The 27367-nt window shown below is 36.5% G+C and overlaps 1 protein-coding gene across 2 annotated transcripts in view; it reads right to left on the reverse strand.

The window, feature by feature from the left end:
• Window positions 1-24983, reverse strand: part of npas2 (neuronal PAS domain protein 2) — a 36446-nt gene extending 11463 nt beyond the window's left edge. The window contains exons 1-14 of one of the 2 annotated variants that reach the window (XM_084730930.1): window positions 24602-24983; window positions 13725-13924; window positions 11389-11445; window positions 9904-10058; window positions 9711-9802; window positions 8867-8956; window positions 7280-7400; window positions 5877-5990; window positions 4626-4744; window positions 3207-3289; window positions 3011-3117; window positions 2685-2832; window positions 1445-1529; window positions 1209-1335 (exon numbers count right to left, since the gene is read on the reverse strand). In XM_084730930.1, the coding sequence (XP_084587056.1) occupies window positions 1209-1335; window positions 1445-1529; window positions 2685-2832; window positions 3011-3117; window positions 3207-3289; window positions 4626-4744; window positions 5877-5990; window positions 7280-7400; window positions 8867-8956; window positions 9711-9802; window positions 9904-10058; window positions 11389-11445; window positions 13725-13780 (1354 nt within the window). In that variant the 5' untranslated portion in view covers window positions 13781-13924; window positions 24602-24983. The remainder of the gene's footprint in view (window positions 1-1208; window positions 1336-1444; window positions 1530-2684; window positions 2833-3010; window positions 3118-3206; window positions 3290-4625; window positions 4745-5876; window positions 5991-7279; window positions 7401-8866; window positions 8957-9710; window positions 9803-9903; window positions 10059-11388; window positions 11446-13724; window positions 13925-24601) is intronic. The other variant, XM_084730929.1, reaches the window with a different exon arrangement.
• Between the last annotated feature and the right edge of the window lie 2384 nt (window positions 24984-27367).

A 27367-nucleotide genomic window follows, 5' to 3' on the forward strand; every position in this document is an offset into this window, starting at 1 on the left:
AGAAGAGATTCAGATGCGTTATGCTAGTAGCTGCTAATGTATCCTTGAGTCTGTTAGCCTCAAGCTAAGGGCTACAGAGCTCTGGTAAGTTCGCTTCTTTCAAACTCCACACCCCCAGATTTTCTTCATTTTCAAACTTGTGTCTTCAGCTCCAACTAACACTGACCAGTGACATCACTTGAGGAAACTTATGAGACTTCAGCTCCCTCTGGAGTCACAAAAGCCTTTTTATACTTCTACTTACACGTATGCAGCGGTACCCCCCAGGATCTAAACATCGACACGTAAACTCGAGTTCCCCTTTAAATTTATCTAACTTTACCAAAAAAAATGTGATTATTTGAGAAATAGAGAATTTGTGAAACTAAAGCCCTTCTGAGGTAAAGTCAGAACAACTTATGAAATGCGTTTCTCCTCTGGTTGTATAACAGTTCTGCTGATTCATGAGCCCTTGATTGCCACCTCATTCTGCCTCTGACTTAAACCCACAAACTGTGATACATGCAGCGGATGCTTTTTCATCGTAGCCGACGCAAATTGAAGAAGCAAAGAAAAATCATCCAGTGACTACATTTCTGACAGACGCAGCTTTATGAATATGTCTTTGAAAATAATGGAGGTGCATATATACAGTATGTGTGTGGGTTCAGAGAAGACAGCAGCTCTGTTTATGAACAGCAGCTGTAATGAATCTGTCACCGTGTATTGTTCCTAAACAGATGCAGATGGAAGTTAAGTGTTTCAGTACATTAGACGGTGGGTGGAAGAGCAGCTAAAGTCACAGAGACTGGAGGCTAAAACAAACAGGGGCAGGCTAAAGTAAGCCTTGGAAACATTTCGTCATAGATGCATCGTCACCCACATATATTAAGGTAGGTGTTTTATTGACTCCTGGTCTGAGAAGTTACAGACGTTTTAACTCTGATCACAAAGTATTTTCAGATCTTTCTCAATTTAATTCTAAATTTAAAAAAAGGATGATCTACCATCTTAATTATTTTGACCCAATTAAAGCCTGTTGCGGCAGTGAATAAAGCCATGAGTCACATCATTTTTTGCCTTGGAAAGTGAAGAGAAAGTCCCATTTTTTTCCCACTGCATCTAAATCACACAGCAGCTCTAGCAGCCACACAGGTGCTGTACATATTCTGTACGTATTGACCTGCAGTTGAGTGAGTTAGCACTTTAGGGAGCAGAGGATGACTCACATGCAGAGTCCGACAGCGCTGTGTGGGAGGACTTCCGGGAGCTGTGGGAGGAGACCGAACGTGCACCACTGTTTCTGTCCCGCGGAGGGTCCAGTGTGGAGCAGATGTCCAAGTACAGCTCCTGAGCCTGGAACACAGAGGAATGTTCAGCAACGAGGGCCAGATCTGAAGCCATTAAAAAAAGGCTGACCCTGTAAACTTTACATGTTTTGTGCAGAAGGGCAGTGAAGTCTTACCTTCACTGAAGAGGGAGCTATCTCTGGTGGAGACAGCTCTTCAAAGCCAAACGCTCTCCTCCTTTCAGCTCGCACTTCAGCATAACTGAACAACAACAAGAAAGAACTCATTTAAACTTCATTTAAATTTTATGTGGTCACAATCTAGACTAGTGGTCATGTCATTGCTTTCCGATTTATTTATGCTTTTGTCTGTGCTGATGTGCTTTTGTATACTATGTTTTCTTGAATGTTTTTGATTATATGGTTATGTTATTGTTTTACTATTTGACCATATGTTCTTTCTGAATGTGTTTATGTGTCCTTATATGTATTTTTTTAAGTTTTTTAAAATGCCATCAATCTGCTCTTGTTTGTGCTTATGTCATTTTGTCTGTTATCTTTTAAGATTTTTTTTATATGCCATCAACCTCCCAGGGACTGCAGATGAAAATCTGGCACTTTTACATGATGGGTTTGTTTTGCCAAGATAGCCCATATGGAAAAGAAATTACCTCCAACAGTAAATGTTTGTTTTCTATGTATGTCATGTCTCATACTATGATTTATTCATGAAAGTGGCATTTTGCATTTTGCTCATACAACATAACTATGAGTAACCATTATGTATGTTTTTTTTTATTAGTGTGGGTATTGCAAGTAATGTTTTCTTTACATTTCAGGATTCAGATCCAGGTCACCACGGTAAGGACACAGCACACATGGTGTGCACACTCTTTACAGTTTTTTATACAATGTTTGCAAGATTTTGGTTTCACTAATTGCTGCCCAGCTCATATAGGTGGTTTTTTTGGCAGGTCATCAATCAAGAGGGCGGTACTGAATGTAAATAACGCAACTGAACTTGCAAGTGTTCATGGTTATTGTTGCTAAAGATATAGGCTAAGCTTGTAAGAATAGTGTTAATTTAGTTTCTAATCGGTTGATTTGAATGAGTGACATTTTAATTGTCAGCATTCAGTTTGTAATCCTGTTCTTCTCAGCACCAACATGGCTGTGAATCTATTACTGACCAAACCATAATCTAGGTACATATATGTGGATTTACTGTCATATATAGGACTTATACGTTCCCAAATTACACAGGTTTCATGTAACACAAATTTACTAAGGACCTTGTATCTGGTTTGATGTCATATATTTTACTTAAAAGTATGGGGACTGATGAGTAATACCTCCTGGGACACAGCCCTGCCTTTGCAGATGTTAAGAGCAACCAAGGTACAACAACCAGTCTTACCTGACAACAGTGTGAGTGCAGACGATAAACTCAGGTTTAGAGTTCCACTGGTGGTAGGTGATGTAGTAGTGAGTCTGCAACCAAATCCACTGCTGACCTTTGGTCAGGAAGCGATAGTAGCACGATTTACCCTTTCCAAACTGCATCACTAAAGAGAGAAAAAGAACATCAGTGCTGTGTTCAGGTGTCACAGGTCAAGGCTTTTTCTGTGCACTGGTGCAGTGGAAGAATGGATATAACTGTGACCTATTTTACAGTGATGGATTTCTGGATGTGAGAGCAGTTGACAGAGAGAAGGAACAGACAGAGAAGACAGAGTTACTCACGCTGCTTATGACACTGAGCGATAAGCTCCAAGTCATCCACATGATAGTAATCATAACCAGAAGTTCCAAGAACCTCAAAGGGTAAGTATCCGATAATTGGCGAAGCTCTGAAATAAAGAAGAAGATGATAAACATGTTGAAAGACAAACTCCACACAGCTGATTGAAAAGAGAAGGAATCACAAAAAACATTTTACCTGTGATCTAAAAACAAGAACTTCCATTCAAGGCTGTGTCTGGACGTGAATTCATCACAAGGATCTTCCACATTGCACAGATCCTAACAATAATAAATAATAAACAGAGTGAGAAAGACAAAATCACATAAAACATATCTTAAAAGTTACTGTTTGATAGTTCAGATTATTTGAAGTAGGGCTGTATGAGGCATTTATCGATAGTCAGTGTATTAACTACAGGTATGAAGCAAAATAACTGATTTCACCAATGGAGTCTGGTTGGTTTGGAGAGAGAGCAATATTTGGCTTTTATAAGGGCTGTTTTGTCTCAGAAATGTCTATCTGATGGCAAGGTAAAGCAGTGAACATATTCTAAATAAAGCATACACTTAAACTGTTTATTTTTTAGATGGGCCTTTTTTCAGGTGGCTAAAATACGTTTTGCTTATGTCCCTGTCCACAGCGGTACATTGCTTAGCTGCTTCTCCACACTAGGGGTGTGTCAACCATCCACTGTACTTAATACACTGACTATAGATAAGTACCTTATACAACTCCACTTTAAAAGACCTGAACTATCCCTTTAAGCTTTGCTGCTTGAACATGCATTAGCATGTAGCATTTAATAACAGTGGCTAACAATTTTGTTTACATGCAGTCATCTTATACTTATTTTTGTGTGCATCACAGCCACAACAGTTTCCATGATCCGAATATTGTCTGAGAGCTACAACCTCGAACAATAAAGTATATCGTGAAGACAACCTCATGAAAACGGCAAGTAGACTGTGGGAGAAATTGTGAAAAAAAAGAGTTCACAAACTGCAGATTAAAACCATGATTTGCACTAGTTTTGTTTTGTGTCTCAGTATCCGGGGGAAAAATATTCCATGCCATATGGTCCAGACTTTACTGTTAACAGTCATTCCATCTGGCAAATCAGTGTAATCAGTGTCTTTTACGTTTTGGAATAGTAGGGGGAGAGTTGAAGCCTGTCCAATAGATCTGGTTCATTTACTCTCAGAGCTCGAGCACATTTTTAAGGCAGAAAAAAGGCACTAGTTAAAAAAATCATAATGAAAAGATCTGAATGTGCCTCTGAAGAAGAAAGAAAAACATTTCTAAACACTTCATTCTTTGGACTTCCCTTTGCTTCTTTGTAGAAAAAGGTCACACCCTAACCCTTATGTGACATGACTTGCATTTACTTCAATAACTTGCCAAGTGTTGAGACTTCAGCTCCTAAAGCACCTTTGGGACCGTAATGATGTAACCATTTGGAAAGTACACAGTGTGCCACAAAAAATCTCTAGAGAGTGCTTGACACGATGTGAGATCTCTGACTAAATCCCTCTCATGCCATGATTTATTCCTTTGATGGTTTATTCCTTTGAAACTACTGACGTCACACAACACAAAAAAGTTATAAGGTCTCACCTTTAGAAACTGTGGAGTGACTAATCGTACAGTAGCAATGAGGCAGACCTGCTCCTCCAGCGATGACTGCAGACTTCTTGGTAACGTCAACTCAAGCCCGTTACAAGAAGATGTAGGCACTGTGTGACAGAAGACAAGGTACATGCTTTTGTTTTGGTTTTAATCTTAATTTTATCCAAAGAAAAGTAACTGCTTTCTGTTATGTTATTTTTCCCCATTCAGGTTGTTAAAGCCTCTGGAAATTTGGCTTGAAATAGTAAAAGTGTATTTACAATATCAAAGTGGAGTGTATTATGAGTAAATTTAAAAGTTAAGAATACAAGGTGATTTATTTATCATTTATAACACGTTTGAGATGTCAGTGTACTTTCCTCTTTGACTGATTGATAAGAACTGGTTAAAGAGAAAAATAGAAATAAAAAACAAATTATATGTTTTAATATTTTCATAACGTTTTAGAAAACTTTGTTCAAAAAACAGCTCATTTTGCTGTTTAGACAATTTATTAAGACTGTGTAGGGAAGGCAGATTTTGATTTTGTTTTTGTTTTTGTTTGGATACAAACAAGCATTACTATCTCCAATTTGAGGCAGTGGTGGACCAACAACTTCTGTATTTTGTGAGGTAAAATGACTGTTTTTGTCAAAGGAGTCTGGCTCAAACAGGCAGATTATACAGGAGCAGAGAGGATTTGTTGCATATAATTATTATTAATTAAATTTACAGTATGTAAGTTCTGCTACTATATTCTGCTAAAATCTGATATGAGTCAGGCAGAAATCATGTTCATGGATGGTAATACTGAAGTTTTATTCATGGTACATTTAGTCCTGTTAGCCGACTTCTTACTCTCTGATGTGTCCGAGGAATCTTGTGTTTTTTCATATAGCAGCTAGCTAGCAGAAAATGTACTGTTACCTTGAATAAATTATGGATTTCTCTGGGTTTGAAGGTTGGTGGAAACATTTGGAATAATCTGATCACACAGCTCAACAAAACATATAACATATATCTAGCATTTTCTCATTTCAATGGAGAAATGTTACGTTATAGCCTTAAAACTAATTTCTAATTTTAGATGCTTACAATTATGTACACAAAACCCTAAATTACATAAACAGAAGGATATTTTGATTTGGGTTTCCAGTGGCATCAAATTACTGTTAAAGCAAAGGGATTCATGGACTTTAACAACACTATTTACTAAATGCAGAAAAGTTAGACACTTGACAGAACTGTGTGATTCCTTACCATTGTTATGAAACTTGAAATCTCCAACAAACTTGACATACTCATATACAGGCGGCTCCTTTGGATCAATGTTACCTCTGGCTAGATGACAGCAAAATTCAATATGTGCCTCACCTGAAAGACAGACAGATTTTATTTTCAAGGCTAACAGGCTATTCATTTAATACAGCACATGTGTATTTTTTATAATTAATTGTCTCAGTTCTTAATAATGTTCCTGATCAGGTTTTGAAAGAGACTAAGAATGCAGCAGCTACAGATCTGCTGTCTGCAAAGATCTATGGTGTAACTTTCACAGTACAGAAAAGAGAACAACTTATATGAAATCTTGTATTCATCATGCTTCAATAGATCTGACAATACATAATGTTCACTATTAAGTATTCAGATAGGCGGAGGAGAAAGAAAGGGTTCACATCAATAAAGGGTTATGGGATCATGTTATGTAATATTGTAATTCAGTCATTAATACATTTCTTACATCCAGTGGAAGAGTCAAAGTAGCAGATTCATGCTTTGACGGCATAACAAATGAACTCAGAGCTTTAGTCGCTCTGTAACATGAACTCTCTGAAGGAGAAACTTACTAATGGAAAACTCTGACCCTGACAAGACTTCTGAATTTCCCGCCAACAGTGGAGGTGTGCATAACAAGCTAACAGTTGCATAAAAGCTCAAAATCAAAAAAGTTTTGGATGGACAGCCAATGGCTAAAGAAAGCTGGCAAATTTGAAAACTGCATCTTGTGTGAGATGATTCAGCATAATTTGCACAGCAAGGGAGTCATTTTGCTTAAAACACCTTTCACATAAGCAGGACAGAAGATGGACGTCTCTTTTGAAATGTGCCCAAGACATTGTCTGGAGATCACTTCAGACGTGGCTGTGTGACAGTTTGCTATTTAGGCTAAGGACAGAGCGAGACACTAGCGACTCACCATCCCTCTTCCTCCGAAAAGCCCAATAGTGACACAGGATTAAGGTCAGTGTCTTGAGCCCCAGATACTACATTGCTTTGGATTACTGTGCTAACAGAGCAGTGATTTAAAGTCTTAACTATGATACTAAGCTAGCTCCTATTATTAGCTAAAAGGCTAATCATAGATACACACTAATCAGCAATCCAATAATCTTCAGATCCCAATTCAGCAACCTGCTCTATATATAAAGAGTGATGTTCTCAGTGTCAGAGTGATCTCTGGAGACGTTCTGTGACATAAACATGCTTGGAAAAGACTGATATCAGGAGTCAAGTGTTGTTTTTGTACATCAGACTAAGACATTACACAGAATAGATGTCTATACTGTACTTCTCCCACATACTGAACTTTTGACCTCTTGATATGGGAGACAGAGACAGACAGAGGCCAGACGTGCAGAGAGGCCGCCCAGTAGGATACTCACTGTCAAGGAAGTCAGCAGCAATGGGGTCAGTCATCAGCATGTGGGATGATAGCAGCTTATACACCTCCCCGTGCTCCCGCTCCGGGAGGAAATTCAAGATATTTTGGTCCACCATATCTGACTGGTACAAAAGCAGAGATGTACAATGGTCAGTCTTTTGTGGGAATACCAAACAATGTTGGAGGAGAAATAATGGAGACACTTTATTTGAAGGGGTGTTCATAAGACTGACATCACACCATCATAACCACATCATAACATCAGCCATGGACATGAAAGTTTCATTTGGTTATTTATGTCATCTTAAATGCAATGTTGTCATTGTTTGAGTTGGCTGGCCATCACATTATTATAATAGTGTCATGGATGATTTCCTTGGCCTCAACTACATTGGTATATTTTGGACTTGTTATTAACTGTTAACATGTCATTAACTGTTATTACATTGTCAAATGCTTTATAATGGCTGTTGTAATTAAGTGTCATTCGGTCAGTTATGTATTTTTAAGGAAAAGCTGACATTGTCTTGTTTTGTTATGAGAACTTTACATTAACTGGGAAAACATAACTTGTCATAAACATGCCATAGCAGGGCTTATTATCAAACTTCAAGAAACTACTTAGCTTTATGTGTTAGGGTTAGAGTTACATTAATAAACTGTCATATGTGGTGGGTTTTAACATTGGGTGTCATAAGACCATTATAATAGTGTCACAAATTTAGCAAATGTATTTACCTCAAGTAAAGTGGTGTGGTGGTCATAAAGATGTCATTAAGTGTTATTACACTTTCAAATGCTTTTCTAACAGTGTCATGAATAAATACATGGAAAATGTACCACTGTTGTTAAGATCAGGAAAAAAAACAGTTATAATGACAGAGTTATAAAATGGTCTTCTGACAGCCAATGTCAAAATCAACCACATATATCCACAGATATATATCAATGTTATGATGGCAACATGTTAGTCTGTACACCTCTTCAAATCAAGTGTTACCAAAACAGCATTACAGGTGACATAATCATTACATACTGAAGGATATCTCCAGTGCATATTTCTGAACTTCATTATTATTATCATTATTATTATTATTATTATTATTATTATTATTATTATTATTATTATTATTATTATTATTATTGTTGTTGTTGTTTATTTTTATTCATTACCATGAAAGAAGCTAAGAGCTGTTAACTGAAATATCTATGTGATACTCAAACTACCATTTTGTGTTTTGGGAACAAAAATGAAACGAACATAAAAAAAATAATAAATAAATAATATGTCCCGCATCAGATCAGGTGAATTACAGAACTTATTTTATCAGAGCAGCTCAAATATTGGCCAATAAAAATGTAATTGGTCTGTTTCTAATAAAGCGGCATTTATACTCAAGAGGCACGATGCCTCAGCCAGATAAACATTGGATGTTTGACATTTGGATGTTTGGATGAGACTGAGCCTGCAGCTGAATAAATAAATAATAAAAAAAATAAAGACAAAGCACAACAACAAAACAACAGAGAGTCAGAGAATAGTCAGTGCTAGAGAATAAAAGTAACTGACTGAAGCTTTCTCACTTACCGGTAAATGGCCAATGAGTGAAGACACACTGTCAGATACGTATATGATGTTGCCATCTGTAGTTAATGCTACCAAGAAACCATCTAGGGCCTGGAAGAAGAGGAGGGTGTGAATGAAAATGTACACTTTTACTATTTAAATATCATCATCATCTGTAGTAGTTAAATGCAATATACAATTATATTGACATGTGCTGCTGATGTGCTGTTGTTAGGGTTATTATAGTGGATTAAAACTCAACTGAAAACTACAACTTAGTGTGAATTAACTAACTAAAAGAACTAAAAGAAAAAGAAAAACTTAAGTAAAATAAAACATAGAGGAATGTCTTTAGTTTTTGTCTTCGTCAATCATGAGGAGGCACTGTTTGTTTATTGCTTGTTTATGTTTATTGACACTCCACATGACTGTGAGTCAACTGCCTTCACAAAGTGTTGTTCGTGTCGTAATGCACATTCTGAGCTTTTTAATTTATGCTGCCCCGAGAAAAGCTTATTAAAAATTAAACTACAACTAAAGATTTTTAAACAGTAACAAGTAAATTAATTAAACCATGCTATCCACTATTGACCCAAAAAATAAATAAATAAAAAAACTAATGAAAAGTACAAAATTATAACAACTCTGGATCTTAGCCTCCTCTACTCCTGCCACAGTTCCAACATTTCCAGCAACGGTGAAAATATTTTTCTGCTGAAAATTGAATTGTCATCATGTCATCCTCCCCAGCTCTCCATGGGCATTTTAGGGAGAATGTTTCCTTACTTTTTATTATCAATATCAGTCATTGTCAGAGCTCAATCGACTTCTACTGTTCTAAAAACCACTTCCTCCTGAGCTTTACCTCCAGCATTAGCTGAGTGAACTCCTCGTTACTGAGGAACGACGGCTTCCAGTCCTGTCTCACATCACAAGTTTCATTCTGTGCAGTGATGTCTGAAAAAAAAACAAGGACAAGGATTATGTCTATTACATGACACAAAATGAGAAGAAGTGTATTAATTTTTTTCAAGAATACACGTGTTACATTTTCCTACCTTTCTGTTTCTGCAGGAAATCAATAGTTCTCTGCAATATGGTGGACTTGTCCATCTTGCGTGGATGGCCCTGACCCTGCAGCATGGTGCATAGCTCCTTGATGAGCACATTGAATTGGTCTCGTCTTTTCTTCTCCGATTTATTCCGAGATGCCCTTCAGCGGTCAACACATGAGAACAATTATATTCCAGTGGAAATACAGGTGGAGGCTCAGCCAATCAACATTCATTCTTTCACTCATCTTGTTCAGACTGCATATTCCTCTTCTAAACAAAAGCTGGCTGAGACAAGGACACGTTTATTCGCAGACAGACAGAAGAATAAAGACAGTTCACAATAGATGATCGAACAGGGAGACACAAAAAAATGAGAATAACAGCAGCAAAGTCCTGAAAAGTTGCAAAGCCTGAGTTTGTTCTTATCTGTGAGTAAAATTAAAAAGTGAATATCAGATTTACTTTTTGGAATATTCAATTTATATCTAAAACCATAGCTCCAAATGAATGCTAATGTTGCTCCATGTCTAAGCAACTCTTTGCTATCAAGTTACCCACGAGCATTATTCACAATTTTGGACATATTATAGACTAAACAATTAAGTAATTAGACATTAAGATAATTGGCAGATTAATCGATTATGAAAATACTTAGTTGCAGGCCTACATTTTAGTGGGTTGAAGGTTTGTGCAAATGGAAATTTAATTTGACAAATGACACATTTCATCAAAGGGGTAAGAGCAGACATTTAGGAAGAACTGGTATAAATTTAAATTGCAGAGATTAGACACAGCTTCCACAGCATTAATGTCAGCAATCATTAAAAAAAGTTGAACTCTTGTATTAAAAATATAAAATATGTCATATGAGTAGAATATTACATTATATTAGAAGAAATAAGAATTAGATGAAAGGAGCAGAGGTGACAAAAAGTAATTATCACTTATGCATTTTTGCCTGAACTCTGTTTTGCTCATATGGCCTTCAATTTCTACAGACTTTATTCTCAACTTTAACGTAATAACAACAGCTTCACATTTCTTTTTAAATGATTGACTACCACCAAAGACACAGGTTTGCCATTCCCATCACTGAAGGAACTGAGAGAGACATATTCATTTGGTAAAGCTGTAACTACATGAGTTAAAATGTCCATGCTGTACACTGCACATGCAACATTTTGTCTGTATTTATTTATCAGTAGTGCACCACCACAGCAAGGAAATTACCACTACTGTAAAGATGTAGGCAATTTAGCCATTATATTGCCCTATAACTAAATTAATAACTAAATTAAGTGTAATCCAGATGCTTTAGAACTAATAATTATATTATTTAATAAGATTTTTATCATTAGAACCTCAACTTTAAACATACATATATTAAAACACTAACATATACATATAATGTACTGTATATACAAACAGACACAAGTCCAAACTGACAGACAATCAAACACAAACATAAACATACACATGACCCAGTACCTTTTTGCCCTGTCTTTCTCATCTTCATCCATTAAATCCTCCACGCAGCTGTTGGTGCTGGAAAACAGAGGGGTAACAAGGTAAGTGTAGTTTAACAGAGATGAACCGTGATCCCACTGTCTACATCCATTTAATGCCATGATTCTGTTCAAATAACCCAGTAACCCAGTTCAAGTGCCTTGTTTTTCTGCCATATTTTTCAGGTCACTGTGGCATATAAACGTCCCACTCCATTTGTGGTTTACGCTGCACATTCAGGCTCACACAGCTTTAATAATAACAAGAAATATGGCAAGGTAAACAAGTCAAATCACGTTTACGGTCACTTGTATAAGAGACAACTTCTGTTCTGTCACAGATCAGAGGGAGAGCTTAGCCAGGAGCCAGTGTTATCTTTTTACACATTATTACGAGTAAACGTTTACTATCTGAGGTTTGACGGGATATGTGGACTTTTATTACTATAACAGGTTCATAAATGGCAATTAATTAATGGCGTTCCACCAGACTTCTGCAAACCAAACCCTTGACTTTGTCAGGTCCTGTTCGGGTCTGGTTCAGAGTGTTTTGCTGTGTACCACTTCAGGCTCTGGACAGGTTTAGTTATCTTCTAATTTAATCTATTAAGAAATTTCTCTCTTTCTGTCTCCCATGGTGACAACTGCCTACATCTATGTGCAAGTAGAGAAGAAGAAAAGGGAAAGAGAAAGTGTGGCATTAGTCTGGTGAGTTAACGATCAAATATAAAGCCAAAATAAAGCTTCTGGTTAAGGTCTGAGATTTAGGCCTGCACACAGTTCTGTAAATTTTTCACTTACAGATTGCGATAGAATGCCTGTTTTGTTATTTATACATTGTAATAAGGTAACATCTAACATGGTAGTACGTACGATATGTACAGCTACTATATGACTGAAATTTCTTTAATTATTTTCCCTGTTTTTTGGGGGGAAGTTTTCCTTATCTGAATCAAAGGTTGACTGTAAAGACCCTTGAGGCATCTGAGGCAAATTGAATTGGAAAACATTTATCAGTAATGGGGTTTGATCATATGATAGCAATGACAATATGGCACCACTACAGGCTAGCAGGCTATCGCTGTGTCCAGAACATGAATCAAGCAGGAAATGCTACACTCATACATGAACTGTACTGTATAAAACCTTTATAAAGATACAGCACATCATAAAAACTACAGGAAAAAAAAGAAGAGAGCAGTGAGGAAGTGAAATATAAAGGATGTGGATATATTTTCTTGTATAGGTATAGCTTAAAACTGGGAGGTTTTCCATACAAGATTTCTTCAATTACTCAGAGCTCAAATATCCTAAATGCATTTTAAAAATGTGCTTCACAGTCATGTTTATTTAATTTTCTCCCTTTTGCCTTGAAGTATTATATACTGTCAATTAAACACTATGGAAAAGTTCACTAAATGCAAAATTCCTGTAAAAATCTGATCCAGCTGAATTTTCTTGGAAGTCGTTTTAAATATACCTGTCTCCGATCATCTTATTCCTTAATTAGTCGACCCACATTCTCATCCATTTCCAACTGTAACTTTGTCAGGAAATTTGACTGAAAAACATCTTTTCAGACTTTCTGACTAGCAGCTCAGCTCCCTTTTTTATTACCACCATTTACTTCACAGGAGTAATAATAAATCTGCGCAACACACTGAACTATTGTTCAACAGCTATGAAAAGAATATTATGAGTGGAGATTTTTGGATACAGTTCTGATGGCGCACAACTAATGAATGAAAAAAATGTCATTGATCTGTTGAGATATAGAGCAGTGGTAGAGAAAGAGGAAAAAGAGAAACTCTGGCCTTTTAAGAGGAAAATGACAAAAACTGTATTACTTTCATTGTTTTCAACATATTGTCTACATTATCAGCTATCCAAAAAAGCCAGTTGCATTATTCAGTATGATAAATTTATGGCTAAATTATGTGAGATGAGAGGTGTCTTAAATAAATGAAAATATTTGTCTTCACACTTCATACTTACACCTAAAAATAATTAAATAAAGCTTTGATCAAGGACTAATAATTAACTATTTACCCATTAGTGCTTATAATCCATAGAAAAAATGTTTAAAATTTAAATAGCAAAGTGAAATTCCTCCATGTTGAAAACTTCGCTACCATGTCATGTCAAACTGGAATTATCCAAGAAAAAAATATTTGTGTTAGAGCACAGTTTCTATCACCCTTCAATGCAACATCTTTATTATCAATAATTCAAATGTTGAACTATTTGCACAAAATACCGTATGTGAAGCAGAGACACAAAACAGACCACACAGTAAATTTAAGCTGTTGTGATACTCACTCCCATTCCCTGCGGGTGGATGGACAGGGGCCACCGAAGTCAGAAAGGTTGTCCATACTCACTCCCTTTCCCAACCAGGCCCTTTCTGAAGTCTTATAAGTCCCATCCGCACTGACCTCGTCTGAACACTCTTGTGGAAAAAACCTACCGCGGATCAGCCGCCCGCCACCTCCTCAACTCCACCAAAAAAACGCCAAAACCTGTGAAGGAAGACAAAACCGATTACAGCAACGTGGAAGTGGGCATTTTGGAGGACCTGCCCAGAGGAAAATACAGGACGATCATCCATCGTCTTTTCTAAATGTTATCACGTTTCCCCATTCCTTAATGAGAGCAAATTTAATGATATAATGTATAGAATAATGTAGTTGAATGATATTGCTTTGGACATACTGTAATCTGTGTTGACATCAGTATTACATATCAGTCATGGGCTGCCCTGTTCTTGAGATGTCAGCATCAGCCATAGAAACCCATATCGCTCGACCACTAAAACTTCCTGGTTTTTGTCTGGTGGCTTTGAGGACAGCAATATATCAGCTGTTTTTAGTCAAACAAAAAGGATCTCAACCAACATCCAGACATCCAGAATAACAGTCTGAGGCTGTCAGTGGTAAAAATAAGCACTTGCAGTGGATGTACTTCGATAGCCACATTTGGCTAAAGACTACGTTGCAGCCATTGCAGCTCATTTTGCGGCTGCTGGCTGAGGTGATCTACTAGACCAGTTCCATAACTTCTTGTACCTATTCATCATTTAGACCCCAAAATATGTAAAAATAATAAAAATAAAATAGGGCCCAGGTTTAAAAATACCCTTAATGTGTTTGGAGAATAACCATTAATAATACAATGTAAAGTGCATGAATAGTCTTCAGTTAATACCTGGGTACAGTGCTTCATCACTAAAGAAGTGTTTTTACACAGGAGGAGCTCCCCTGACCTAGAAAAATGTCTGAAGCAGAAACGTCTTTTGATAACCCAGCAGAAAAAAAGAGAGTGTAGAACAGACACCACCTCCTTCACATCCTCTGTATAAGACAAGCTTAAACAACATGGAGCAGACACCTCGGTTATAAACCAAACTCAGAACTCACAGGCGCAACACACAGCTGTATTCAATTACAGATATTAACAAATCATCTGCATATATTCTACACTTCAAAATGTATGTTGTTTTCTTTATGTGGTTAACAGAACATACATCATCTCGGTCTGAAACAGTCACAATAACAAAGAGTCATTATTTTCCAGTAGGAAAACTACACACACAACTTTCCTTTAACCTTGATTAAAATTAGTTTGCGGTCTTCTGGTCTGGAAATATTTTACATTATATATCCAATATATCCAAGTTATTATTACAGTTGGTGGGTAATGTGAAATCAGACAGTGTTTTTGTTTTCGTGGGCTTGTCTTTATTCCACGTGTACACAGAGTGATGTACATAAGGCGCCACAGGGGAAACTACCAGTTATTGCATTTTCCGTCATTTTCAATTAAGACGAGACCCATTCAATGTGAGGGGGAATATTTTCATGGAAATTTAAGAGTGGTATGGGGAAAGCCCAAATAATTACTTACTCAAAGCAAAAAACAAACAAACCTTAAATGTCTGTATTCTGTGCTCTAATTCAAACTAGTCTGACATGACTGAAACTCTTACGCCCTTTTGTAATTCAAAGGAGAAACATCTAATGCTGAAATTGACATATATTATTATTGGAATCATATTTTAGCTCAACTTCCAATATTATATATTATTATATCATGTGGAAACAATATAAGGGATAAAGTACAGTGAGTGTACCATTATTGCAAAATAGGTTAGTGTCATCTCCAATCACCCTGAGCAGTTTATTTTGCAATAATGACCCTACTCATTGTACATTATCCTTCATATTGCACAGCTACTTGCTTAAAAATCCATAGTTTAAAAAAAATATGAATGTAAAAATTATTTTACTTATGTAGTCCATGATCAGAACTGTGTCCTTAGCAATGGTCTGCTAATAAGAAACAACAGACGTTAAAATAAATGACCAATCAGAATTGATTATTTAACAAAGTTACGTGATAACAGTACGTAGCTGGTCTTTAAGCACCACAGAAGTTGATGATCATCAGCCAAGATGACTTAAACCACAGACCACTTGCTCACCAACACTGCCACTTGAAAAAATGTAAGATTATGTGAGTGTAAGTTTGAATGGTTGTCTGTCTCTGTGTGTCAACCACGTGATTAACTGCATACCTGCCGGATGCACCCTGCCACCCCAACCCCTGACACCTCGCCTAATGTCAGCTGGGATTGGCCCCAGCCTCCAGCGCAACCCTCAAAGATAAGTGGGTATAGCTGATGGATGTATGGATGGATGGATGAGTAAACACCCATGTCTTGCTGAAAAACATTCTTACTCTGTCGTATTTCTCCCCATGTAACAGCTGATAATGTCTATGGATTGATCCCAGTCAATACATATTTTACTTTAAAGAAAAAAGTAACGTATCCTACACATTTTTGTCTTGATTTAAAACCATTATACGTAGGATGTGAAAACTGTGAAAAAGTTTGCGTGCGAAAAGACAACACTGTCAAGCTAAAAGCATGTCACTCATGCTTTGATCAAAGGCTAATTCATGTAAAATCTAAAGGCTGCTTTAAGCACTGCTGCTCACAGTTCTGTTATGTTCACATGTTCATGTTCTTACTTTTGATTCAATAGATAGTCGCATCACTGTTTGATGATTCACTCGCCTTTTTTGTGCTTTATCACAAACTCTTTACTCTCCACGCTTGATGTGACTGCTTCACAGTAGAAAATCCCTCCAGGATCCAAAAATCCTGTTCAGCTGGCATATTTAATTATTAAATTACGATTTCTTTTTGGCTGTTTCATTCATCTGTAACTCAAACATATACATTATGTTGATTCACACTTTCTCTGTTGTTCAGATGGGATACATTACTGACGGACTTTTATTGTGTTGGGTTTCGCCAAAGATACTGATTTACTTTTGACTGACAGCATTTAGTTCCAATACAGGAAGTAGCACGTATGGACATAAATACAGAAGACACAGTTTCACATCCCGTCCCCTTCTGTACTTTAAATCAGCAATTCTGAACCATGAATACAGCCTTAACTTCATTTTAAACAAGTGTTTTAACCTTGACCATATCTTAAAGACAAATTACACAGGATCTTACCAAGAAACAATGCATAGATGTACACAAAAACATTCCCTCTCAATCATCAACCGTGACCCACCATTAGTGTGCGGCAGTGCCTGTGCAGACCACACCCTCTGCCCATACCTTCTTATTTTCTCATCATTTTGTTGTGTTTGGGACGTTTAACCAACTCAACCCAACCCGGTATTTAATGTCCTGGGAATGAGACTCGTTAAACTCTTCTGTTGTCTCCATGCTCCCAGTATTTCACGAAACTTTACTTCAGTTGTGGAAATAATAAAATAAATCTATTAGATGTTACAATTAAGAGTGAGACGTCCTTGTCCTCTGTAATCACATTAACTCTCATTGATGCATGTTGTCACACAACATTCAGGTTTAGTTGATTCAAAGAAGGCAGGAATGACTTAACAATTCAAACCAGTGGAAACTCTCCTTCACCGTAGGGCAGTAGAGCAGTATGGAGTGAAACGAAGTTTAATGAATATGATTTAGGTAGAGAAAATAAACAAACAAGAGTTAGCTGATGCTATCATGTTCACCTTTGTTTCACAAAAAAAAAACTTAGATCCTTTTTTATTTGTTGCTTCCTCTATCATTGTTAATGATTGATAAAAAAAAATTGTGGGTTGTGGGGCGTTAACTTTTTCTTCTGAAGGGGGGCATGCCAAAGAATTTGAGAACAACTGCATTAGAGTCTTAATTAATGTAAACAAACCAAAATCAACTCCTTTCCTCCCCAGTCCACAGCCCACACCAACACAAACACATGAGAAAAGAAAGCAGGAAAAGCAGTAGGGAGAAACTTAATAACCGAAGCACAGAGGCTGAACTGCCAATGATTAAAATTCTCAATTGTTACAGTAAAATTCAAGCTATTATTTAATTGGGCCATTACAATTTTAATGCTTCCCAAATTGATCCTGACATTCTTTAATGTTCAGCAAGAAAAAATTTGTCATCGCTGAGGGAAACACTCCTGCATGATCAGAAACATAACTTCTGCTCTGCTGCAGTGCTGCCAAACTACTGTTGTAAAATGTGAATTTTGTCTCCTATAGAACGAATCACAATGTTTGTTTGCAATTAACTCCAGGCAGAAAACCCCTGCGTCAGGTACATGTGATTTAACGGCAGCAACATATTGAGTATTTTCGTTTTTCAAAGTGTATCTCATTAATCTAAATTGTGTGATTTATCCCTTCACTAACATGAGACTAATGCACCTGCTGGGTCACAGACTAAAGAAAATGACAGCTTGAGTTTAAAGCAGTTACCCCGACTGGCGGTGAGATGTTGCTGTTGGAAAGGTTTGGTTTATCAAAGACACAACACTGTGCATAAGTTAAGCACAGCAAAAATGTCAGATATAGGTAAGATCACTGTGTTTAACTACACAACATTATAGTTACAGCTGAAAATGACAAGTAAACAAATTTGCCTGTTTTACATATCTTGGAAGTGACCACTGCTGTTAGCGCAACATCCCTGTGATTTGCTCCATAAAAGCAATATAAAACAAATTAACACTGATAATTTAACTTATTGTGAATATGTCTCTTTGTTAAATAACAAATATGCACTTTCAGGTGCATCAGAAATCCCTTTATGCAGCTTTAACGTATATGTCTTCCCTATGCAAAGCTATGTAAAGTGACACCTCACATATCAGCCTGCATTCTTTGAATGTATTGAGGTTAAACCACACCTTGCAAGGTTAACAGCTAAAAAACACCAGAGTCTAGTTACACTTGTGCCCTCTGGTATTTAAAGCCTTTGACTAGCAACCTGAACTCATGACAGTCGAGTCAGGACGCTGAAGTTCAAGTTCATGACCAACCTGTGTGTAAACAGCCTGTAAAAAGGACGGAGATTATTACTACTCTACCTTATTGTGCGCAACCTTCCAAAGGGGAAACTCAGTGTTTCTCATGAAAGAGTGTAGGTTTCATTTTAAAGTTTAATGGAGGAAAAACACCTGAACCTCACACCTCACCCTGCAGCCTCTTATGGGATATAATGTTGTTTGTTTGTATATTTAATTTCACTGTACTCACAAGGTTTCTGGAGGCAAAGGGCATCACACTGTTAAAAGTTTGCATCCTGTGTTACAACCCTGAACATCCAGCAGATTTTAAAAGTTATATTGGTCTATAACAGTATTAGCATATATGCTGAAAACTTCTTTTAACAAAAGATATAGACAGAATTTTATATACATTTGAATAAGATAGATATATAGATACTTAGACTTACTTAAACTTTTCTAGTCAAATAAACTTGACAGTAATTCAGTTGTAAGCTTAAGATATTAAGTTGAACCAACAACTCTTCAGTCACACTGACAGACATTACAAACAAATTGCATTTCTTTTTACATTTAACTCATCATTAAAAATATTTTTAATTAAAAGAATTTTCTTAGTTGAGAAGTGATCTGAAAATAAATACCAGAAATTCTACGTTTATTCAACCTGAATAAATAAAACCTGTATAGTAAAGATTAGTTGATTCCACTAAATTCCTATATGGTTTTCTTGCAGTATATATATATATATATGTATATTGCTCGATTTGAGTTTAAAGTTTATGGTTTAACTGCCCTGATGTCATTCAGAACAATAATGTTTATTGTTAAACTGCACACACATTTGTTTTATAAGCACATTTGAGGGATCATAGCAAAAACATGTTTATGTTTTCATATTTTATATTCTGTACATAAAATATCAGCTGATTTGTAGATTTTTTTTTTTACTCCCTAATGCTGTCATTGAAATCCACTGATTTCTTTGATGAGAAAAAAGTGAGCAGGTGTAACTCCTCTGCAAAGCCCTTGTTCGTTGTCTTTGAATTGAGTGTAATAGTTTTAAATCAAAATGAAAACTATCTGATCTACTACAACACCACAGATCATGTCACCTGACAGATCCACATTTACAGATTATCTGCACCCGTGTGTGGCACTTAGTTAACGATGGATTACAGCTCACTAACAAACAGGTTGTATTTGTTACCATCAGTAACTTATACAATAATAATGGCTCCTAAATGGCCCAAGTACAGATGAGAGATGCGGACAGCAGATATTCCCGTGTAGCTGTCAAAGACAAAATACCTGTTTGACGTCAGTAACTGAGGTGCGGCTGGCATGCCTGTCAGCTGCAGCATGTAAGGATTGCAGCTGCAATGATTTTCTGACACAGATGTAAATAACACTTTTCCCATATTGATTGCATGTGCATATTGTAAATGTGCATTTCATCTGATGCCCATACTGAGCATTACATACAGACGACCAAAGATATTTTTGTCTGCCCTAAAATCTGTCGGTCATTTCAAAATCGTGAAGCAGATAAGAGCAAAACCAAGACGTTTTATCTCATAATGCTTTGAATTGTTTTAGCGTAGATAGTGTACTATACTGGGTCAGTCATAAGTGCAGTTTATCTTTAATCTACTGAAAGCCCAAATACCAAAGAAAGTCTACTTTTTTTGATTTACATCATACAGGACAGAAACTGCATAATCATCCAGCTTTCGATTCATTCTACAACTCACAAATTAGAATGAAGACTTACACAATTGCCTTACATTTACAAAGACCCAGTCTATCAATCATTTCATGAATAATTCAACAGACTAGAGTTGTTATTACAGTGAGAATAAATACATTTGTCAACCATTGATGACATGGTAGTGATCCCTGCAATATCTCTGCCCATATTAGGCCATTACGGGCAGTGTTGCAAATGAAAGAGTAGGACTGTTTTATGGCAATACTGGATTTGTGCATCAGTGTGGTGAAGCAACCGGATTTGTGTGGCGTTTAATCTGCCGGATCAACCAAAAACATGTAAGACCATAAACAGTTTCTCAATTGATGTTCCATTATCACAATATATATGTCAATATAGGCTCCATATCGATGTTTCCTACACTTTCATCATCAAAACAAAAATGTTCAGTACAAGTGACTCATACCACTGATAGATCATTGGTAAAAAAAAAAAAAAAAAAAGTTGAAACACACCCAATATCACCAGGCCAGCATGACATTTCAAAACAGAAACTTTGAACGTGAGCTACAGGCCGTGTCTGATTATCAAAACCATAAAAATGCACAACAACAAACTTTAGAGCATAGTCCTGAGCAATAAAACAATAGTGATATGTACTGGAAATAGACACTTCGTCAAGAGCAATAAGAAAATTGTTCAACTACATGTTCAATAGTTTCAAACTGCCATGAAAACACATAACAAATACACCCTGGCTCCCAAACAGCCAATCATATCCCTTGATAATAGAGTGTGCTAGGAGTGCAAACAGCCAATTGTGTTGATTAATTGCACCATCGACATGTGGCACAACAACAGAAACAGCATGTAGTGAGAAAATAAGACAGGGAGGAAGTTGTTGATAAAAAAGGAAAAAGGACAGGTCAGCTATGGCACTTTTTCTGTCTTTTTTTTTTTTTTTACCTATTACTTGTGTGCCTTGATTAATAAAGTGGTTCAAATACACCTTTTTCTGCTGGTCTTTATTACAAATAGGTCATTGAAGATTTTAAACTAGATAGTTTGTAAGTAATGGCTTAATTAATGATTAATAAATCATTTAGCGAAGCAATATTCATGACTGATACACAGGTACAAAAACAAAACAAAAACAAATCAACGGCTGCTGGACCAAACACAAGTCCCCAGACTAAAAGCTCACAATGAATGAATGTTTATCCTCACCATAACACGTTAGTGTTGTTGTTGACTGTACGTTTACCACATCCCTCCGTGATGAATTAAACAGCAACAATTATGCAGCTATTAGTCATGACTTGTTAAAAAAAATTGAAAGTGCTACTGAAAGTCTATTCCCCAAAATACCACAATTAAAATTTCTACAGGATTTATATATATATGCTAATGTTTCACCTGATATTCAAGATCGTGGTGTCTACATGTATCAGCAGCTTATATGTAAGACTTATATATATTATATATTATATTATTATATATATTTAAGACTTTTTAATGCCACTGTTAAATTACATTTAAACACTAGGGATCTCTTTCTCATTAAAATAATAAAAGTAATTTGATGATGTAATTAAGTAGTGTGGGGATCATGGCAGGTGTCATCTTCACTGTTAAACTTCCACCACAGCTGACAAAAATCTATCTGACGTGACTCAGGCAGAAATCGTGTTCATCAACGAGGTAATATTAGTTTGGGGTTTTTTTTATGCTACATTCAGTAACTTTTCCCAGCTTCCTTCCTCACTCTCTGACGTATCCTGTGTTTGCTCTGAAGTTACAGCAACTAGCTAGCAACAGCTATCACTTTGTATCAATTATAGTAAAGCAAAATAGGGGTGCATAACTGGCTAAGTTAAAGAACATTTGTCCAGTTTAAATTCGCAAAAACCTAAAGAAAACCTCTCAAAGGAATTTGAATTCAACTGTTGAACTGAATTTTAAACAAGTATTTAAGACCTTTCCAAACAGAATTTAAGACTATTTAATACTTTGTGAGGGCTTTTGTCAGTAAATGTAAATTTCAGACATTTTAAGACTTTTGAAGGACCTGTGGCCACCCTACAGACAGACAGCTCACAGTGATTTTGCTGCCCCTGTGCTGCTGATAGATGAATGTAAGCTACTTGCTAATCCAGCCATAGAGTCTGGGGGTAATGTGGCTGCTACTGTCTGCTTGTGTAAAAGTTTACATTGCCTGACCACCTCCACCTGCATCTGGTTTTGAGCCGACAGCTCAAGCTGTCAGGTAAACATTAACTGGGCCTGGACAAGCTTAGTTTCAGTCAATCTGGAAAGGTTTGTTTTAACATGCTGGTTGCTTTAAACTGAAATATTTGAACAGAATTACCCTTAACTCTATTATCCTCCATTTCCCCATAAGCAGAGATGGGATGAATTCAGTAAATTTAAAATATCTAATTACTTTTGAGTATTTTTTCATTTGTATTTTTCTATACATATATATGTATATTATACTTAAAATACTCAACACAGACTCCACTTTAACATAGATGCCTTTGAAATGCTGCTAGGGGTCTCTCTTACATTAAAACAGTAACCAAAGATGTGTTTTAATGATGTCATGAAGTAGCATGGGATCATGGGAGTTGTACACCGTCAAACAACCACAGCAGCTGATGAAAATTTATCAGACACGACTGAGGGAGAAATCATGTTCATAGACGAGCCGGTATCAAAGTTTCATTCACATTACGTTTAGTAATGCCAACTTCAGTCCTCACTGTCTGATGTATCCGACAAATGCTGTGTTTTCCCAGAAGGTATAGCAGCTAGGCTAGCAGAAAATGCACTGTTATGTTGAATAAATTATAGATTTCTCTGGGTTGAACTTTGTTGGAAATATTTGGGATATGGCTAGGGTTAGTCGGGTAAGTACACAACTCAATAAAATCCATGTTTAGCATTTTAGACATTTTAATATGAAAATCTTACATAATATAGCCTTAAGTTTAGCATGTTTTAAACTAAAATCCTTACATATTGCTTCTTTAAGATCAGACCCATATTGATACTACTAAAAGCCTAAAATGTGATATCAGTTTATATAGAATCTATTTTTGTATTTCCAAATGACCAATTGCTTGTATTTTACACATTTTCTCATACCAGTATTTTGTATTTTATTTTGATAAATGTGAAGAATTTGTAACTAAGATACTTTTTGGTGTTATTTACACCCATAGGGTAGTTTATTATGATTAAATGTTATAATATAAAACTAATAACCTCATTAAAACCGACATCTATATGATCTTACATGTATCTGCTGGTCATTTCAAGATATAAGTCTCGGTTTTCTGTTGTTATTTCAGCTCCTCTTAAGTGAGAAGGGAAACAGGAAGCACTTCTACGGGTTACACACCTACAAATGAAAAAAACTGTGGGAAGTGCAATGAGTGCACTCAATGACCCCATACCTCCCAGTTTGTATGTGCATGGTAAATAAGTAATTAAGCCACACTTCATCCCGGGCTCAAACAGAGGAAATCGCTCCCCTCCATGTCCACAAGTAAACCAACTGAAAACAAGAAGCCCAAAAAAGCCTTGTGAACAACAAGAAAACAGTGGGTTTAATCAGCAAAGTGTGAACTCCAGTAGAGTTAAAGCTGCCAGGTTGGGTAACATCAGCTTGACCTAAGCCCTCTTAGAAATTATTCAATGATTTTCTTTTTTTTTTTTTTTTTCCAATGTGACATTTAACATTTTGTATGTGACGTCTTAAAGAGGAGACAATGACGAAAATCCTCTCAGTGTTTTGCCATGAGTGTCATCAGCAGTCCAACGAGGAAAAAAATAGGTTATTTCAACCTTGTATCCAGGGCACTTGATGACTGCGAGCTGAAAACATGTAAGCAGCATTCAAGAGCGCTGCTGCCGCCGCTGCTGGCTCTGTGAAACGCTGCTTATTTGACAGAAAAATACACCTTCAGCCTACACAGTCTGGCTCTCTGAGAAAATCATGACCTCGGGCTCGGAAAGGGGGCTAATCATGCGGTCGGCCACCTCTTCTTTCAATTGGAAAGAGGCCGCTCGTGAACTTTGATGTTATAAACAGTGCGAGCGAGAAGCGATACGGCAACACGGGCGCAAAAACTGAAAGCTTCAAATTAAATCTCACGTACCTTGACAACAGCGGGTCTCCAGCAGGAATGAAAATCCACGTTTAACTTTAATCAGTCCTGTCATTTTCTTTTTGAACTACAGCATAGCAGCCGAGCGCAACTAGCTGCGTCTGAGAGCCCCGAAAGCGTTAAATTGCATAACAACGCCTTAAGTTAATAACGTGCTGTTATTAATCGCCAGTGAGCCCGTCTGTGGCTTTGCAAGTCCTAATTTATCGCCGACACACGACCACATTCCCCCATTCGCGGTATTTGCTGGTTGTCCGTCTATTTTCCAGGCACTGTACTCCACATCCTCCGCTGGCAGTGGCTTGTAAACAGGACCGAGTGGCTGAGAGCAGAGAAAGTAGGTCAGCTGGTAGCTCAATACTCGGCTAACGACGGCAGCAGCATAAGCAGTCAGTAGGCTGCGTGTGTGTGTGTGTGTGTGTGTGTGTGTGTGCAACACAACCGAAAGAAACCTGTAGTGACCTGGGAGGACGAGGAGGACGAGGAGGAGGGGGGATATTGTAATCTTTAACACGTGTTTAATGCAAAAGAGTACTCGACTAAATGTCATTTTGACGACTGTCAGTGTGCAAATGTGTGTTTGTAGCGCAGTTTACTCCTCTAGGTGTGGATTTGTGAATGGTACGGTCTGAAGTGAAGCCTAATACCACTTGGCCATGGGAGCATGACAAGTTGCCTTTAATCTATTAGGTTATGTCTGTAAGTAAGAAAAATGTACATTGACTGGCTCTCAGGTTACTGTCAGTCTGCAGTATTAAGGCTATTCTACGCAAAGAGAAAAAAATCCCATGTAAGTCATGATTATGGGATTTTAAAAAAAAGTCAAAATAATGACATAAAAAGTCAGAATTTTCAGCTAAAAATCAAAAATATTTCTTACATAATCAGAATTACAAGTTTAAAAAGTAATTATTAGATTAAAAGTCAAAATAAAGAGATAAAATGTCACTATTACAAGGTGAAACATCGAAAGAATTAGATAAAAGTAAATTATGACATAAAAATCAGAATTGTGAAAGTAAAAAGTCAATTATCAGATAAAAAGTAGAAATTATGGGTTAAAGGGAAGAGTTATGAGTTAAAAAGTCAGAAATACAAGATAAAATGAAGAAAAACATGAGATAAAAGACATAAATTAGTCAAAATTACAAAATAAAAGTCAATTATTAGTTATGAGTCAAAAGGCTAATTAAAAATTTAAAAGTCAATTATATGAGAAAAATCATGATAAGCCACTATTATGAAATAAAAAGACAATTATGCAATAAAAAAGTAATCATTTTTATCTATTAGACTATAGGTCAAAATCTATCCAAAAAGAAAAAGAAAACATTCATGCATTCATTGATGAGGACTGGGCCTCAGTTACTGTCAGTCTGCAATATGAAGGCAAATCTACAGAGGCCCATTTCTGACACGAAAAGGAAAAAATGTCTCCATGCTTAGTCATCATCATGAGATAAAAAGATAAAAGATAAAAAAATTATGACATCATACTTTTAATCATAAGATAAAAAGTCAGAGTTAAGATAAAGAATTAACATTATAAGATAAAAAGTCAGACCCATTATATGTATTATGAACCATCAGAAATGACATTTTTAAAAAAGTTAGAAAGGAAGTAAGTAGGAAGTAAGGAAGGTAAAAATTATGAGCTAAAAAAAATCACAATTATAAGACAAAAAGACATATTGCAAGATAAAAATACATAATTCTGAAATACCCCTGCAGCCACAGCCTGTTTAACCTGTTGCCACCAGGCAAGTATCTGCTGCCTTAGTGCCTGAATACAGCACAGCTTCTTCCCTCAAGCCCAACAACTGCTGAACTCATCCTCAGCACTCCAACATGTAAAAAAGTTCGTTTTATTGTTATCTCTTCAACCAATCTCCTGTATATAGTTTTAATATTTTGTATTTTTATGAGTAGCAAAGAGGGAACTACAATACATCTAAATCTTGCTATTCTGTCTTGTTGTATAATGCCAAATAAATCTATCTAGTATCATTCTTATCTCATGATTTCAAATTATGAATTACCATGGGGATATTTTTTCTATTCGTGGCAGAAATGGGCTTACATACAATTCACATGCACAGGAGGTGAATGTAAATGGTGTCTCCTCCCTGCCAGCAAGACAGAGCAGACTACCCTTTCTGACCCTGTTTATAAGTTTTAAAAAAAAACATTTATTTAAGTCTGGGGGAAAAAAAACCTAGGCCATACAAAAAGATGACACCCCAACCCATAAGCAAAACAAGAAGCTGAAGGCTTTTGTTTTTCCCCTCAAGTACTTCCCCACTTCCTATGTTGTTATTTTTTTACAACTTCCTGGTTGCCTTTTCCCTCAGCTGAAGTCCCAAATGTGGGTCAGCAGTCTGCATGACTAATTTCAAGGGCTCACGATGGACCGGCTCCAAATGTTTTGCTTCTGTCAAACGATCACACGAATCGCCACATATGCAGACACATATCCAGGTGCTGAGAACTTTTAAAACATGAAAATAGCTGAAAGTGAGCATTTAAGACAATCTGTTTATGTTAAGGCACTCTTTCACAATGATAAGAATGAGGTGAAACTTTAGACTCAAAAACAACCCTATCAGTGTTTGATTGTTATAATGATCAGTGTGTTAATCATTCCACGGTTAATCTAATTGTGCGTTCTCCACAGAGTCCACACAGCAAACAACTGAAGCAGAGAGATTCTGAATGTGATTCACACAGTTTTGTTTGGTGTGAATACAGGAAATCACT

This window comes from Lutjanus erythropterus, chromosome 11 (genome assembly GCF_056507025.1).
Source record: "Lutjanus erythropterus isolate fLutEry1 chromosome 11, fLutEry1.hap2, whole genome shotgun sequence".
In the NCBI taxonomy this organism is placed as follows: Eukaryota; Metazoa; Chordata; class Actinopteri; order Lutjaniformes; family Lutjanidae; genus Lutjanus; species Lutjanus erythropterus.